The sequence below is a fragment of the Myxine glutinosa genome, chromosome 3 (assembly GCF_964187855.1).
Source record: "Myxine glutinosa chromosome 3, kmMyxGlut1.1, whole genome shotgun sequence".
Lineage (NCBI taxonomy): Eukaryota > Metazoa > Chordata > Myxini > Myxiniformes > Myxinidae > Myxine > Myxine glutinosa.
In genome coordinates this window covers 20,540,111-20,555,110 of record NC_136263.1, presented here as the reverse complement: position 1 = coordinate 20,555,110, position 15,000 = coordinate 20,540,111, and the positions used below count along the sequence as shown (strand labels likewise).

The 15,000-nt window shown below is 48.4% G+C and overlaps 1 protein-coding gene across 1 annotated transcript in view; it reads left to right on the top strand.

The window, feature by feature from the left end:
• Positions 1-15,000, top strand: part of LOC137424062 (T-cell leukemia homeobox protein 3-like) — a 37,099-nt gene that overhangs the window by 5,488 nt on the left and 16,611 nt on the right. Inside the window, exon 2 of the mRNA XM_068111531.2 lies at positions 936-1,173. Coding sequence (XP_067967632.1) covers positions 936-1,173 — 238 coding nt within the window. The remainder of the gene's footprint in view (positions 1-935; positions 1,174-15,000) is intronic.

Genomic DNA, 15,000 nt, shown 5'->3' with positions numbered 1-15,000 from the left:
ATTGTGTAAATGTGTAAATGTGTAATGTGCGAATATATCTATAATTGTGTAAATGTGTAATGTGCGAACCTATCTATAATTGTGTAACTGTGTAATGTGGAACCTATATATAATTGTGTAAATGTGTAATGTGCGAACCTATCTATAATTGTGTAAATGTGTAATGTGTGAACGTATCTATATTTGTGTAAATGTATAATGTGCGAACCTATCTATAATTGTGTAAATGTGTATTGTGCGAACCTATCTGTAATTGTGTAAATGTGTAATGTGTGAACCTATCTATAATTGTGCAAATGTGTAATGTGTGAACCTATCTATAATTGTGTAAATGTGTAATGTGCGAACCTATCTATAATTGTGTAAATGTGCAATGTGCGAACCTATCTATAATTGTGTAAATGTGTAATGTGCGAACCTATCTATAATTGTGTAAATGTGTAAATGTGTAATGTGCGAATATATCTATAATTGTGTAAATGTGTAATGTGCGAACCTATCTATAATTGTGTAACTGTGTAATGTGGAACCTATATATAATTGTGTAAATGTGTAATGTGCGAACCTATCTATAATTGTGTAAATGTGTAATGTGCGAACCTATCTATAATTGTGTAAATGTGTAATGTGCGAACCTATCTATAATTGTGTAAATGTAAATGTGCGAACCTATATATAATTGTGTAAATGTGTAATGTGCGAACCTATCTATAATTGTGTAAATGTGTAATGTGCGAACCTATCTATAATTGTGTAAATGTGTATGTACGAACCTATCTATAATTGTGCAAATGTGTAATGTGCGAACCTATCTATAATTGTGTAAATGTGTATGTGCGAACCTATCTATAATTGTGTAAATGTGTAATGTGCGAACCTATCTATAATTGTGCAAATGTGTAAATGCCATTGCTCTCTTCCCTCCGATTCCACAGCTGCCCTCACACCCTTCGCGGTGACACGGCGCGTCGGACACCCGTACCAGAATCGGACTCCTCCGAAGCGCAAGAAACCACGCACGTCCTTCTCGCGCCTGCAGGTGTGCGAACTCGAGAAGCGTTTCCACCGGCAGAAGTACCTGGCGTCGGCGGAGCGCGCCGCGCTCGCCAAGGCGCTCAAGATGACGGACGCACAGGTCAAGACGTGGTTTCAGAACCGACGCACCAAGTGGAGGTACACACGGACGTTGAATCCTGTGTAATAGTCTGTTCACCTGCCGTGCACCTTTTTGAAATGACGCTACGTAATTTTCTACAAACTATCAATACACGAGTTTTGACTATTTTTTATTCCCCTCAAAATGACTTCAGGGAGGTTATCATCCTGTTGTGGACTGTAATAGTCTGGTTTGATGACGTATACTGGACTTCATCATCATGAAAGGATGTCTTGTATGTCTTTTGTTTGTACGTGTAATATGTCTCCATTCATACCGGATTGGTTCACCTGGCTGAGCTTGTATATCACAGTCTGATGATCGCAGGTTCAAATCCTGACCCCACAAGGAGAGGAATTGCAAATCCACCCAGCGTAGATCTTTGGTACAAATGATGCTCATTCATGGATATATATATATATCAATGAAAAGTTGGAATAGTAAAAGGGCTCGTATAACACTACGGACCACCTGAATATCTACCAAATCTTTCCTCGCCATTGAAAGATAGTCTTAACACACAATGACCATTTTGTGATGCGTAAGCAACGTGACGTTACACATATGATGAGGCACAAACGCAGAATGTCGATGTTGTGAAGATGCAAGAGGCATTTGAGACATTATTTCCGCTATATGTGAATATTGCAGGTGGTGATTACCTCCTACCGAACTGTGATGCCACGCAGGGACACCTTGGTCTGGTTATTGCGGTAATATTAAGATTTTATTCCCACAATCAAAAAGGTAACTTTACACGGTGTTTACGAGGAATCAAGAGAAACGATGTGTAAATGAGTGTCTTTGTATGGTAGTACAGAATGGAAGAGCTGGTGTTCATCCTGAAGGATGCTGCTGTGTTTGGTAGTATCATGGTATCATACATTCTTATGACATTTTGCATAATATCATCTCAATATTTATATCCTCGTAAGAGATTAATCCTCTCGAGTCATTGCACGAGATGCAACCTCAGGACCAATCTGCAAACCCTCGTACGATTTGCATGTGGAAATGGCGTATATCAGATCCCATCTTGCGGACAAAATCGCTCTGATGTCATCTGTTGGACAAAATTGCTCTGATATCCTGTGGACAAAACTGCTCTGATATCCTGTGGACAAAATTGATCTGATATCATCCTGTGGACAAAATTGCTCTGATATCCTGCAGACAAAACTGCTCTGATATCCTGCAGCCAAAACTGCTCTGATATCCTGCGGAAACAACTGCTCTGATATCGTCCTGTGGACAAAATCGCTCCGATATCATCCTGTGGATAAAATTGCTCTGATATCATCCTGTGGACAAAATCGCTCCGATATCATCCTGTGGATAAAATTGCTCTGATATCATCCTGTGGATAAAATTGCTCTGATATCATCCTGCAGACAAAATTGCTCTGATATCCTGCGGAAACAACTGCTCTTATATCCTGCAGACAAAACTGCTCTAATATCATCCTGTGGACAAAATCGCACTGATATTATCCTGAGGACAAAATTGCTCTGATATCCTGAGGACAAAATTACTCTGATATCTTGCGGACAAAATTTCTCTGATATCATCCTGTGAACAAAATTGCTCTGATATCATCCTGAGGACAAAATTGCTCTGATATCATCCTGTGGACAAAATTGCTCTGATATCATCCTGTGGACAAAATTGCTCTGATATCATCCTGTGGACAAAATTGCTTTGACATCATCCTGAGGACAAAATTGCTCTGATATCATCCTGTGGACAAAATTGCTCTGATATCATCCTGAGGACAAGATTGCTCCGATATCATCCTGTGGACAAAATTGCTCTGATTTCATCCTGAGGACAAAATTGCTCTGATATCATTTTGTGGACAAAATTGCTCCGATATCATCCTGCGGATAAAATTGCTCGGATCTCATTCTGCAGAGAAAATCGCTCGGATCTCATTCTGCAAACAAAATCGCTCAGATCTCATCCTACGGACAAAACTGCTCTGATATCATCCTGTGGACAAAATCGCTCTGATATTATCCCGTGGACAAAACAGGAACCCGCATTGTGATCCAGTGATGGAGCTTCCTGTTGTTATTGGTGCGCATCATGCCTTGACAGGTTCATATGTTCAAGGTCTGGGCTATAAACCCAGCGATACAACCAAGAAGATTTGGATGGTATTTGATGGGAATTTTGGGTCGAAATGGTTAATCCAAGCCATGCGCCTTTTTAACGTTTCCGTGTAACGGAATAACGCAGGCTCAGCGTTCCCGCACAATCACGCCTTCACCATTCATTGCTTGCTCCGGCTCAATGACGTATGACGTCATGACGTATCATTGGGAGGAAAACCATAAAACATCGTCGCATTTACCCTTCGACATTTTTGACTTTTCGATACATTGTACGGATTTAGAGTATAGGTGTAAATTCAGGTAATGTGAGACATTTTAGTAGGGATTGTTACATGGTCAGATCAAGTACATACTGTACATACATACATACATACATACATACATACATACATACATATATATATATATATATATATATATATATATATATATATATATATATATATATATATATATATATATATATATACATACATACATACACACACTACCTATAACAGCCCCAATAATTCCCACCTTCATGTAGGGTCGGCCAGGGAACGCTTTTTGGTTCAAGTCTTGCATAAATCGGCTGGCTAGGTCTGACGTTCAACTGAAGGTTCAGGAATTAGTATCGTTTGTCCAGAGTGCCGGCGATAACTCGCCTACCCTTCGTGAAGGATATTGTGGGATCTTTAATGGTCACCAACTAATGCTAGCAGATGGGGCACCCAACTTAACGTCCTTCTGATGGGTGGCAACAACATTGATTGATCGCCCGACATGTGAAACACCAGAGGATGGCAGTTTGTAGCTGGGTCAGGATTCAAACCCAGGCGAGACAGTACAGATATAAATAGCTCTTTCATATAAATTTCACTGACAATGTTTTGAGAATGTATTTCATTTGTCTCTTTATTTACGTATGTATTGTATTACTGTACTTTATTCTTTGCTATTGTTAGAGAGAAAATAATTCCTCTACTTGAGACTATACTGTAGTGCGGTGCTACGCGCACAACTTGTTTGTCAAAAAGGTAAGCCACAACGCGTAGGATCAAAACCAAAAGAGTCTTTATTGTAAAGCTCAAACTGTAGCACTGACTCGCTCGGGGCTGCGAGCCCCGTGTATATCCCGAGGCCACGCCTACCCCTCGGGCGTGGCCGACACCCCATTGGTGCGTGGAATGATGACACCGCGCCAGCGAGCCATCGTGTCCACCACACGCCCCCCCCCAGAATTCCCGCGCACCTGAAGGGTCAGTTTGCGGGGCAAACGGATGACCCGGCCGAAGCGCCCTCTGGCGGCTGGCGGCGTTTGGGATGGTGGGATGCCTCTGGCGGCATCTGGGATGGGTGCAGGACAGGGGGGTGGCGTGCCGGCGGGGCTGGGCGGTGCCGGGGGTCCGCCCGCCGGGGCCGACGCGGGGGGCCGAGCCGCTTGCGGGGGGTGGTCCACGTTGAGGTGGGCCGGCTTGGGGCGGTCCACGGAAACGCGGTCAGAGTACCGCCGATGTCCAGGGTGAAATGCTTCGCCCCGGTCTCCAGCACGCGGAAGGGCCCGTCGTACGGGGGTCGCAGCGGTGTCCGGTGGGCGTCGTGGCGGACGAAAACGTACTCCGCCGTACGAAGCTCCGGGGCGACGTGCGTTGGCGGGCACCCGTGGTGCGCCGTCGGCACCGTGACGAACCTCTGGGTGGTCTCCTGCAGTGCGGAGCGCTGCTGCGCCGCGGACCATGGTGCCGTGGGGTCGGGGAGGAACTCGCCCGGCACCCGCAGCGGTTGTCCGAAGACCAACTCCGCCGCAGATGCGCGCAGGTCGTTCTTGGGCGCCGTCCTGAGGCCCAGCAGGACCCAGGGGAGCCTGTCGACCCAGCCGCCATCGCGGAGGGTGGCCCAGAGCGCGGCCTTCAAGGAGCGATGGAAGCGCTCGCACAGGCCGTTGGCCTGGGGGTGGTAGGCCGTGGTGCGGTGCAGCTGGACTCCGAGCCCCCGCGCTACCGCCCCCCAGAGCTCCGAGGTGAACTGGGGGCCGCGGTCGGACGAGATGTCCGAGGGGGCGCCGAACCGGGCAACCCAGGTGGCGATGAACGCCTGCGCGACGTCCGCCGCTGTCGTCGCCGCCAAAGGCACGGCCTCAGGCCACCGGGTGGTGCGGTCCACCATGGTGAGGACGTGGGTGAAACCCCGCGAGGGGGGCAGAGGTCCCACCAAGTCCACGTGAACGTGGTCGAACCGACGTTCGGGCACAGTAAACGGGGCCAATGGGGCCTGGGTGTGGCGGTGCACCTTCGCGCGCTGGCACGCGAGGCACGTCCTGGCCCAATCGCGGACGGCCTTCCGGAGGCCATGCCAGACGAACTTGTTGGCGACCAGCCTCTGGGAGGCCTTCGTGCCCGGGTGGGACAGGCCGTGGATGGCGTCAAAAACCCGGCGCTGCCAGCCCGCGGGCACGATGGGGCGAGGCCGGCTGAGGGAGACGTCGCACAAGAGGGCCGTGCCCGCGCCGTCGAACGGCACCTCAGTGACGCGGAGGCCCGTGACGGCGGTCCGCATAGCCTGGACGTCGGGGTCGGCGGTCTGGTCTGCCGCCATCCGGGCATAGTCGATCCCGAGGTGGACCGTGCGATATATATATATATATATATATATATATATATATATATATATATATATATATATATATATATATATATATATATATATATATATATATATATATATATATATATGGCTCAATCTATATACTCAAGCTCAACCAAGCATTTAACTTGTACCTCAATTCAACACAGCGCTTAGAACTGATAACTCGAGCTCATCACTCAGCGCAGGTCCTCCTCAAAAACTCTCACTTGTTCAGCGCACCTCTTCTCAGAACTGAGAACTCAGGTGGGGGCTTCGGGCACAGGGTTATATTGCCACGCCCTGGCCTGCCTCAAATGTTCCAAACCACGCCTTTTGACGCAGTGCTAAGCCACTCCCCTCGAGCTCTGATTGGTGGCTCGTGCTTACCGGTCACTCCCACTTCTCCCGTCCCGCCTTCCTTCAGACTTCGGACTTTCCTCGACTTGTCAGGCCGGCCTCGTCGTAATTTGCGCCAAAAACCAAAGCATCGAGGCAGCATAAGCATTGGAAGGAGACCTAACTCTCATTATTCTACTCAACGCAAAACTACACAGAGGAAAGGTCTACGCTTACACTTACTAAGAAATAACTGAGCTTAAACAAGGCTACATGTTGTAGTGTGACTAACTATGAGGCGAAAATTCACCTTTATTTGTAAAAACACAAAACCGCAACACTACCCCTCTCCCTCGTCAGACTCGTCCCCGAGTCGAACCCAACAAGTGAAACGACCGGTTTTGAGAATGACATGCAAAATTAGCTTTCCTTTTACATGTGACATATAGGTGTGGTTCCCCCTAACATTTACTCTAACCCGTGTATGCGACAGTTTTAAAACACTAAATATGTCCCCCCTATTGCGTTGAGTATCTACCTGTCAGATTCACACCCACAATTAACCGAATTCCGGAATTTGTCAAACTAAACACATAGCCGGTGGGCAGCATTTTTATATTTAAAAGCACAGAAACTTAACCTTATTTACAATTCTATGACCCAGGACCTGTCCTTTTTGGAAGAGAAGATTGGAGGGGAGAGAAAGCACAGCAAAAACACAACACACATAATCATCACACTTGCTGCTTGCTTCTTGCATCTTGCTTCTTCTGTGTGCATATATCAAACCGGCTAGCCCCCGAACCGGCATACAGGCCATTTTTGATCTTCAGGGCTACCTAAACTTACAAATCTTGTCGTCCCTAGCACACCATAATAAAAATACACAAAACATGCTTTTATTTCATTTATTTGCCAGGCAAGGCCAACCTCATGTGGTCTGACTGCGTGACATTAACGCCACTCAAAACAAGTGGTCTGAAGGTGCAAGATGATTCTGCAGCAAGGTGCTGCACAGCAGAGGTGCAAGGCCACAAGCTCGTGGTCCATAAGTGTAAGGTGCAGCAAAGTGTTTGTGGCAGCAAAGTGCTGCACAGGTGCAACAAGGTTCAGGAAAAGGATATGGCAGCAAATGCTGCGCCGTTCGGATGCACAGATGTAACAAGTGTGCAGCAAAAGGATACAGCAGCAAAGTGCTGTGCAGTTCAGCTGCACAGATGTAGCAAGGTGCAGCAGGGAATGCTGCACAGGTCGCTAGTGCTGCACAGTTCCACCTCCAAAATGATCCTGGGGTGGGGGGAAAGACAAAGCACGACCAGCAAAGCGGAAAGGGCGCAACGGCACACAAAAACCCAAGGTAATGAAACGCGAGGGGCGCGGAAGAGCGAGCAGAGCAGGCTCGTCCCTAGCCGTCCGTACCCCCCACCGTCGGCTTACACTACCCTAGCCCTCCTTGTATTTACAATTCGTCACTACGTCTTGTCTCCCATATCCCCCTCTAATCCATATTCGTCTCCCAATCCCTCCCAGGAAGGAAGGAATGGAACAAACACAATGTCACATTACGTCGTGATGCGTCTTTACCATTCAAATGGCTTACAGAGCCCTGGTGTGGAGCTTCGTCCTCCTTGGTGATTGGCTGTGGATGGTGCGAAGGGATTTCTCATCTCCTAACTACACTACTGACATTCACTTTTAAACTACCCGGGGTCGTACCCTGCCAATCGGCCTCTTTAAACTATGTGGTTCTAAGAACCCGAATTCCCATTGCCCACCTGGTGCCCTTCAAAATTTGGGTCTCACTCCCACAAATTTTCATACTGTGCCCTTGCACAATTTCGGAGCTGGGTCGTGTGGCTCTACCAGCAGGTCTACCTACCTGCGCACCTCCGACACTGAAGTCGCCACCCGAGCTTACCTGCTCCTGCGACTACCTAAACTGGGGAAGGCCCCTCCTGGCACTTTACCCCCTGATGCCCACCTTGGCATTGGGCAACCCGGGTCCTTCCTTTGGATCCTCGGGCCCCACTCAACAACTCACAACTACCCTAACTGGGGAAGGCCCTTTCTGGCGCTTACCCCCTCTGTGCCCACCTTGGCATTGGGCAACCCGGGTCCTCTGCTGGGATCCTCGGGCCCCACTCAACAACTCACAACTACCCGGCTCCCAGAGCCTACCTGCAGCCTCACCTGGCCGACAAACTACCAGTGGCGGAGTGCCCCAATAACCACACGCACCAATTAAGCCACACGCCCAGCCATTCCACATACTCATGCACCCAACAAAACACTACTTGCTACTGCCCGCACCACAGGTGTCAATATCCAAACTAATTTTGCCTATACCCGCTACCTGGCTTTACACTACCCACCCCGGGCTTCCGCGAATGGGTTCCACTCTTCCCCCATTCAATCCTTCGCACCATGCATTCCACACCTTTTATTCCACACCTTTTATTCCACACCAAGCATTCCACACCAAATATTCTCACACACCATTTATTTCGCACACCACTTTTCTCGCACACCTTTTGTGCTCACACCTCAAACACAATTCCACTCGTCTCAACACAATTCCTCACACACACAGCATCATCTAGCCGACTACTTCCCCTAATACTCGTGCTTTCCTGCCGTCCCTTTAAACTATGCACTCCCTTGTCATTATCAACCATCTAAACAACCTACGTGCCCACTACAATACAAGTGTCACTACTTAAATCTCTGTCTCTACAGTCTGCTAATTCCCTATCATTATCCTAGCCCTCCCTCGGCTAGCTTCGGTGCCCCATGGAGGTAACCATTGCTGGCACCCCTATGTGCCTATCACTGCCATCCCCCTAAACTAATGCTCATGGGCCCTGGCCATGTGAGGAATGGTCAAACTACCATTCCTCCACGTAGGGTACACTACTCTCATCAGTCCACAACACTCGAGCTTCTCCATGTGGATGTACATTGTAATGGCTCAACCTCGGAGGTCCGAGCGATCCATGCGGGTGGTTGGTCGCCTGTATGGAGTGTCCGTCCGGCATTTTCTATCCAAGGGAGGAGGGATGGACAGGCCGAGGTGCAGGGCCCCATCCCTGCACGGGGCCTCGTGGTCCCACGCACGATGACCCAACGGGTCACGGTCGGAGCACCGCATCCGCCAGGGTGCGCGACTCCGAAATCTCCTACCTCCCCTTGAACCTCGCCGATTGCCTTTGCTGCCACGGCATGGCAACAACCATACAGTGCGGGGGCCAACACGAATTGTGCACGTCGGTCCTTGTGAAACCGCCACGGCACCGATCTCAGCCGGTCCCTGCTGCACACAACTCACCGGGGCTCGCGTCCGCTATCCATCCCGCTAAACGCTACCCCGGTCGGTGTCGATGCTTGAGCCGCGTTCTCACCACTCACGACCCACTCCGCACTCGCACACCCAGGCATCCCCGTGCCTCCCACACACTCCGTTACTGCACACCTAGGCGCACTCACACTTTTCACACATCCCGTTACACACTTTTCTCGCACACAGTCTGGTGTGCATTCTCCCTCACACTCTGTAACACACTCGGTCATTGCACACTCTTTTTCTACACTCTCGGGTGTGCACTCCTGCACACACTCTGTAACACACTCTCCACACACACAGTCCGGTGTGCATTCTCCTTCAGACTCTGTAACACACTCGGTCATCGCACACTCTTTTTCTACACTATCGGGTGTGCACTCTCTCGTTACACACCCAATCATCGCTCACCCTGGCGCACACTTTTCTCGCTCACGCTTCGGCGCACACTCTCTCTCATACCGCGCACCAGTCGCCCTCGTACACCGCACAATGGACCATCCGCGACCGCCCGGGTCTCGACTCTGTCCCAAGCGCGCCAAAAACCCGTTCGCGCCAAACACATTCGCGTCATATTTCCCACTCACCTCGGGGTCCTCCTTCCCCGGCTTTTCCGCCAGCACCTGTAAACCTTTATTGGGGTTAGCAAGCACGGCATCACGGTGTGAATACAGACTTTGTGTGCATTCCATTACCTTCTCCCGTGATTTATTTTCCGGCTCTCCCATCTCTTCGGCCCCAATTATAATCATTTCTTCGACGACAGCCGGTGCCCATAAAATTTCTTCCTCCAACTCGACCTTCGTCGGTGCCCCCGAAATTTCTTTTTCCAATGCTACGATCGCCGGCTCTTCTACTCCCCGTGTCGTGATTTTCATAGTCCCAGTCAACCTGGCTGTGCTCTGCCCAAGCTCCCTCCCCACGCGTTCCTCACATCACTTCGCCTCGTCACGCCCCATTGCGACCTCCTCGCGCAACCTGCGCCTAATGTCCTCCCCCACATTTTCCATATCCCTCTTTGATGCTGCTTTCAATTTTTCCATATCTCATCTGGATTCCTTTATTTCTTTTTCGAATCCTTTTAACCCATCTTTCATTTCCTTGGTGGATTTGTCACTCGCTATTTCTATGGATGCTCATAGTTGAGTTATGAGTATGTACAGGTCCGAAACCGCTAGCACCACGGGCTCGGCTCTCGCCGCCACGTGCGAAATGCTGCCATTTTCATCGCCAGCTACCGCACCCTTTTATGCTTCCACCACTACCAACTGTCTCTCCTGCAGGTCCTGGGTTATTCATTCCTTCTCTTCATCTACCCCCACCGGCATTTGACTGCCTTGGCCAACCATGGTACGAATATAATTTTGATTTTTACAAACTAAATTTCGTTCGCTCATAATTTCGAGTGCGTGAAGCGCACTCCAGGTCCAATCCCACTCCCGGACACCAAATGTTACGGTTTTCGCACGACCCTCGTTCCCTTACCAAGGGGAGATTAAGTCCCTTGTTCTTTTTGGGTCGTCGCAACCGCGAGACTTGAGTCGCCACTTCCGGTCGGACGCAGGACAGGGTTTCGGGACAATTCTCGCACGTACCTAAGTACCTACGCCGCCGCGGAAGCGGGGATCAAGTCTCGCACGAACCACACGTAATTTGAGTACGTCCGAGCGGATGGCGTACCACGTGCCCCGTGCAGTTACCTTATAATTGGAACCCGATTAGAGTGATATAATTCGTACCACGCTTAGTCAATAGATGGAAATGACAGGAACGATCAAATAGAAGTAAGAACACAGGTTTATTTACAGCTATACAAGGCGAAGAGACACAGAGCAAGCACTTAAACAGTCTTAGCTTATTCCCCAGAAAATGGGCCCGTTCACACTCACAGGGGGAATGAAGGAAGGATGGTTCATGCGCTGAACGCGCCGGCTTGGTCGTTCAGGAACAGCTCACCCGGCGTGGCCCTGTTGCGGTCACAGCACGTCCCTTGACGAAGGCAGGCAGGCAGGCGGGAGGGATCCTTGCAGCGCGTATCTCGAACAAAGGTAGAGCAGGCAGGCAGGAAAATATACGCGTCTCTCGCCCGGCACGGCGGTCCTTCACAGCGTGATTAATCAACGGCGTGCTTTCACTCTCGTAACTCAACGGAGGATCTGACTCGAGCTCAACCGAGCTTTTAACTTGTAACTCAATTCAACACAGCGCTTCGAACTGATATATATGTACATATAAATAAACACACATACATACATACATACATACATACATACATACATGCCGTTTACATGAATCGAATGTGGGGTTGAGCAATTGATTAACTTCTGTTTGTCCGTCCATCTACAAACGTCAGTTTATAATCTATTAACAACTTAATTTCAATTGATGTTTATTTTGAACATTAATCGGAAAACGAATCTGTAGTTACCTTCGCAAAAGCGGAAGGTTATGTTTTGATCGCTGTGTATTTATTTGTATGTCTGTGTGTTTGTGTGTGTGTATGTTATTCGCATAACTCAAAAAGTATTCAACCGAATTGCATGAAATTTGGTGGGATGATTGGTTATTATACGGGACACATTTGATTAGATTTTGGGAGCAATCGGGTCAAAGGTCAAGGTCAAGGTCACGAAAAGGTCAAAATCGTATTTTAGTACAGTACAGAACAGTAGCTGCGGCGAAGGTATGCGCTCTACCGAGTGCCCGTTCTAGTTTATCATTACTTTGGCTCTGAATTCCTCCCAATTTGCGCATGCACAGAGAGGAATGAGATAATATTTTTACTCTGTCTGGCAATCTGGCAGTCAAACAATATTGAAAATCATTCCAAATGGGAAAGTTTGTTTTTAAGGTCATAAAGGACATAAACACCAGGTACCAATAACTAATGTAATGTGTTAAATACGTTCAAATGATAATCCCACACCTCATGATGCTGGAGCCCAAGTTTAAATCCCACACCTCATGATGCAAGATGTTGCCACATGTTGCCAAAATAAATCCCACATGGGCTTCCCGCATCCAATGTCTACCAATGTACTTTTAACTCATGTGATGGTACAGTGATATCTTCCAAGTATTATTTATGTCCATGCGAATCCATTAGCATTACATCACTGTAAATACAATTTAAAAGCTCCATCATTCGGTATCAAACTTGGGTCTTTTTTGTGTTTCCTTCTTTACGGTTTTGTTTCTTCTGAGGCTGTTGTGCCTTGTTGCTGGTTGACGCTAAAGTTCCCATGCATGGTGTCTCTAAAACAAGAGCATTGTGTACAATGGCCATGTGCCTCTTTTTGTGGATTTACATCGATGTCGACAACTTGACCCTTTTAAGACCTTCCCCAGTCTATGACAGCCTTTGTTCCATCGACTGGGCAGACAAGCACTAAAGGCGGTCTTTCAATGGGAAATAATTAATTTATCACTCCTATTACCATGTACCCACATACACCCACTAATCTCTTGACATTTCGACCTTTGGGAATTCTCACAGAAATACTATTGTTGATTAAGACTCGCTGCACATGAAGCAAGCACATGTATTTTAATACAAGGTGAGAAACACGGCTTGTGACAGGTTCAACAATTGGGCTTTGATGGTCCTCAGGTGCTAATGTTGCATTTTCTATATTGAGGAGCACCAAGGGTGTAAGCTGTACCTCACACACCGTGGGATTCATGGCACAATGGCTGCATTCGAATAGGCCAGTGTCATGCAATCAAGCCTTCGTGGTGCTCTAAATGGACCACCACTGGCCATGGGATTTTCAATGAGCCTCTACTCATCTCCACTGGCCAATGGACTCTAAATGGGCCTTTGCTGGCCAGGAAACTTTAAATGGGCCTTTACTGGTGTTGGCTTAGCGGTTAGGGTGTCGGCTTGGGATCCTAGGATCCTGGGTTCGAATCCCGGTCGATCGCTGAATTAACGCCAGGGGGGTTGGACTCGGCCTGTCATCCTTCCGAGGTCGGCAAATTGAGTACCAGCTTGCTAGGATGAATGATCCCGGTGTGTACCCCGATTTAGAATAGGTACACCGTATCCCTGCACATCGTAAGAGCATGACCAAGGGTTGGCATCAGGAAGGGCATCCGGCCATAAAAACATTGCCTCAAACAGGGAACCATGATTGTCATGGGGCCCGCAAGGCTAACCCCCGCTCCAGAGGGGAAAATGGCCTTAAAACGATCATTCATTCATTCACTGGGCAGAACACTAAATGGGCCTCTTGGGGACCTAAATGGACCTCTACTGGCCAGTGGACTTTAAATGAGCCTTTACTGGGCAGGACACAAAATGGGCCTCTGGGGGACCTAAATGGACCTCTACTGGCCAGGGGACTTTAAATGGTCCTTTACTGGACAGGACACAAAATGGGCCTCTGTGGGACCTAAATGGACCTCTACTGGCCAGGGGACTTTAAATGGGCCTTTACTGGATGGGACACAAAATGGACCCCTGGGAGACCTAAATGGACCTCTACTGGCCAGGGGACTTTAAATGGGCCTTTACTGGGCAGGACACTCAATGGGACTATAAATGGGTCTCTACTAGCCATGGGACTATAAATTGGCCTCTACTGGACAAGGTGCTATAAATGGGCCTTGACTGATCAGGGTACTATAAATGGGCCTCTACTGCAGACCGGGGGACTACAGATGGGCTACTGACTAGGGGACTATAGATGGGTCTATACTGGCAAGGGGACAATATGTGGGCCTATACTGGCAATGGGCCACTATAAATGAGCTGCTACTAGCCAGGTGACTAAATGGACTTTTACTGGTCAGGTGACTCTAACTCGGCCTCTAGTGACCAGGGGATGATAGATGAGCCTCTCCTGGTAATGCACTATAGATAGGCCTACACTGACAAGGGGATTATAGATGGGTCTGTACTGGCAAATGGACTATAAATGAGCCTCAACTAGCCAGGTGACTAAATGCGCTTTTGCAGGTGAGGTCACTCAAAGTCTGCCTCTGCTGGACAGAGTATTCTAAATGGGCCTCTATTGACCAGGGGACGATAAACGGGCTTCTCCGGGCAAGGAGACTATAGCTGTGCCTCTCCTGGCAAGGGGACTATAAACGGGCCTTTACTGGTCAGGTAACTCTAAATGGGGCTCTACTCATCAAGTGACTAAATGGGCCTCCACTGGCCAGTTTTTTCTTGTATACATAGCGGCGGCTCATGGAAGAGCGAGTACCCTGAACGGATCAGGACGTAATGGACAAAAACAGGAAGCAAACACGCATGTATGGGATGGACAAGATGGATGGAGAAGGAAACTCCAAGGACAAAATTGGAATGAAAGAGGGATTTAGGTGGTGTTAACGAGGGTAGAAAAGATCAAGGTTTTGGATCGGGGCGATCTGAGATGGTGGTGGGCAGCTGTTTTGAAGACCTGGTGGGATGAATGGGATTGAAGCGGATGTGGAAGTTGATTCCA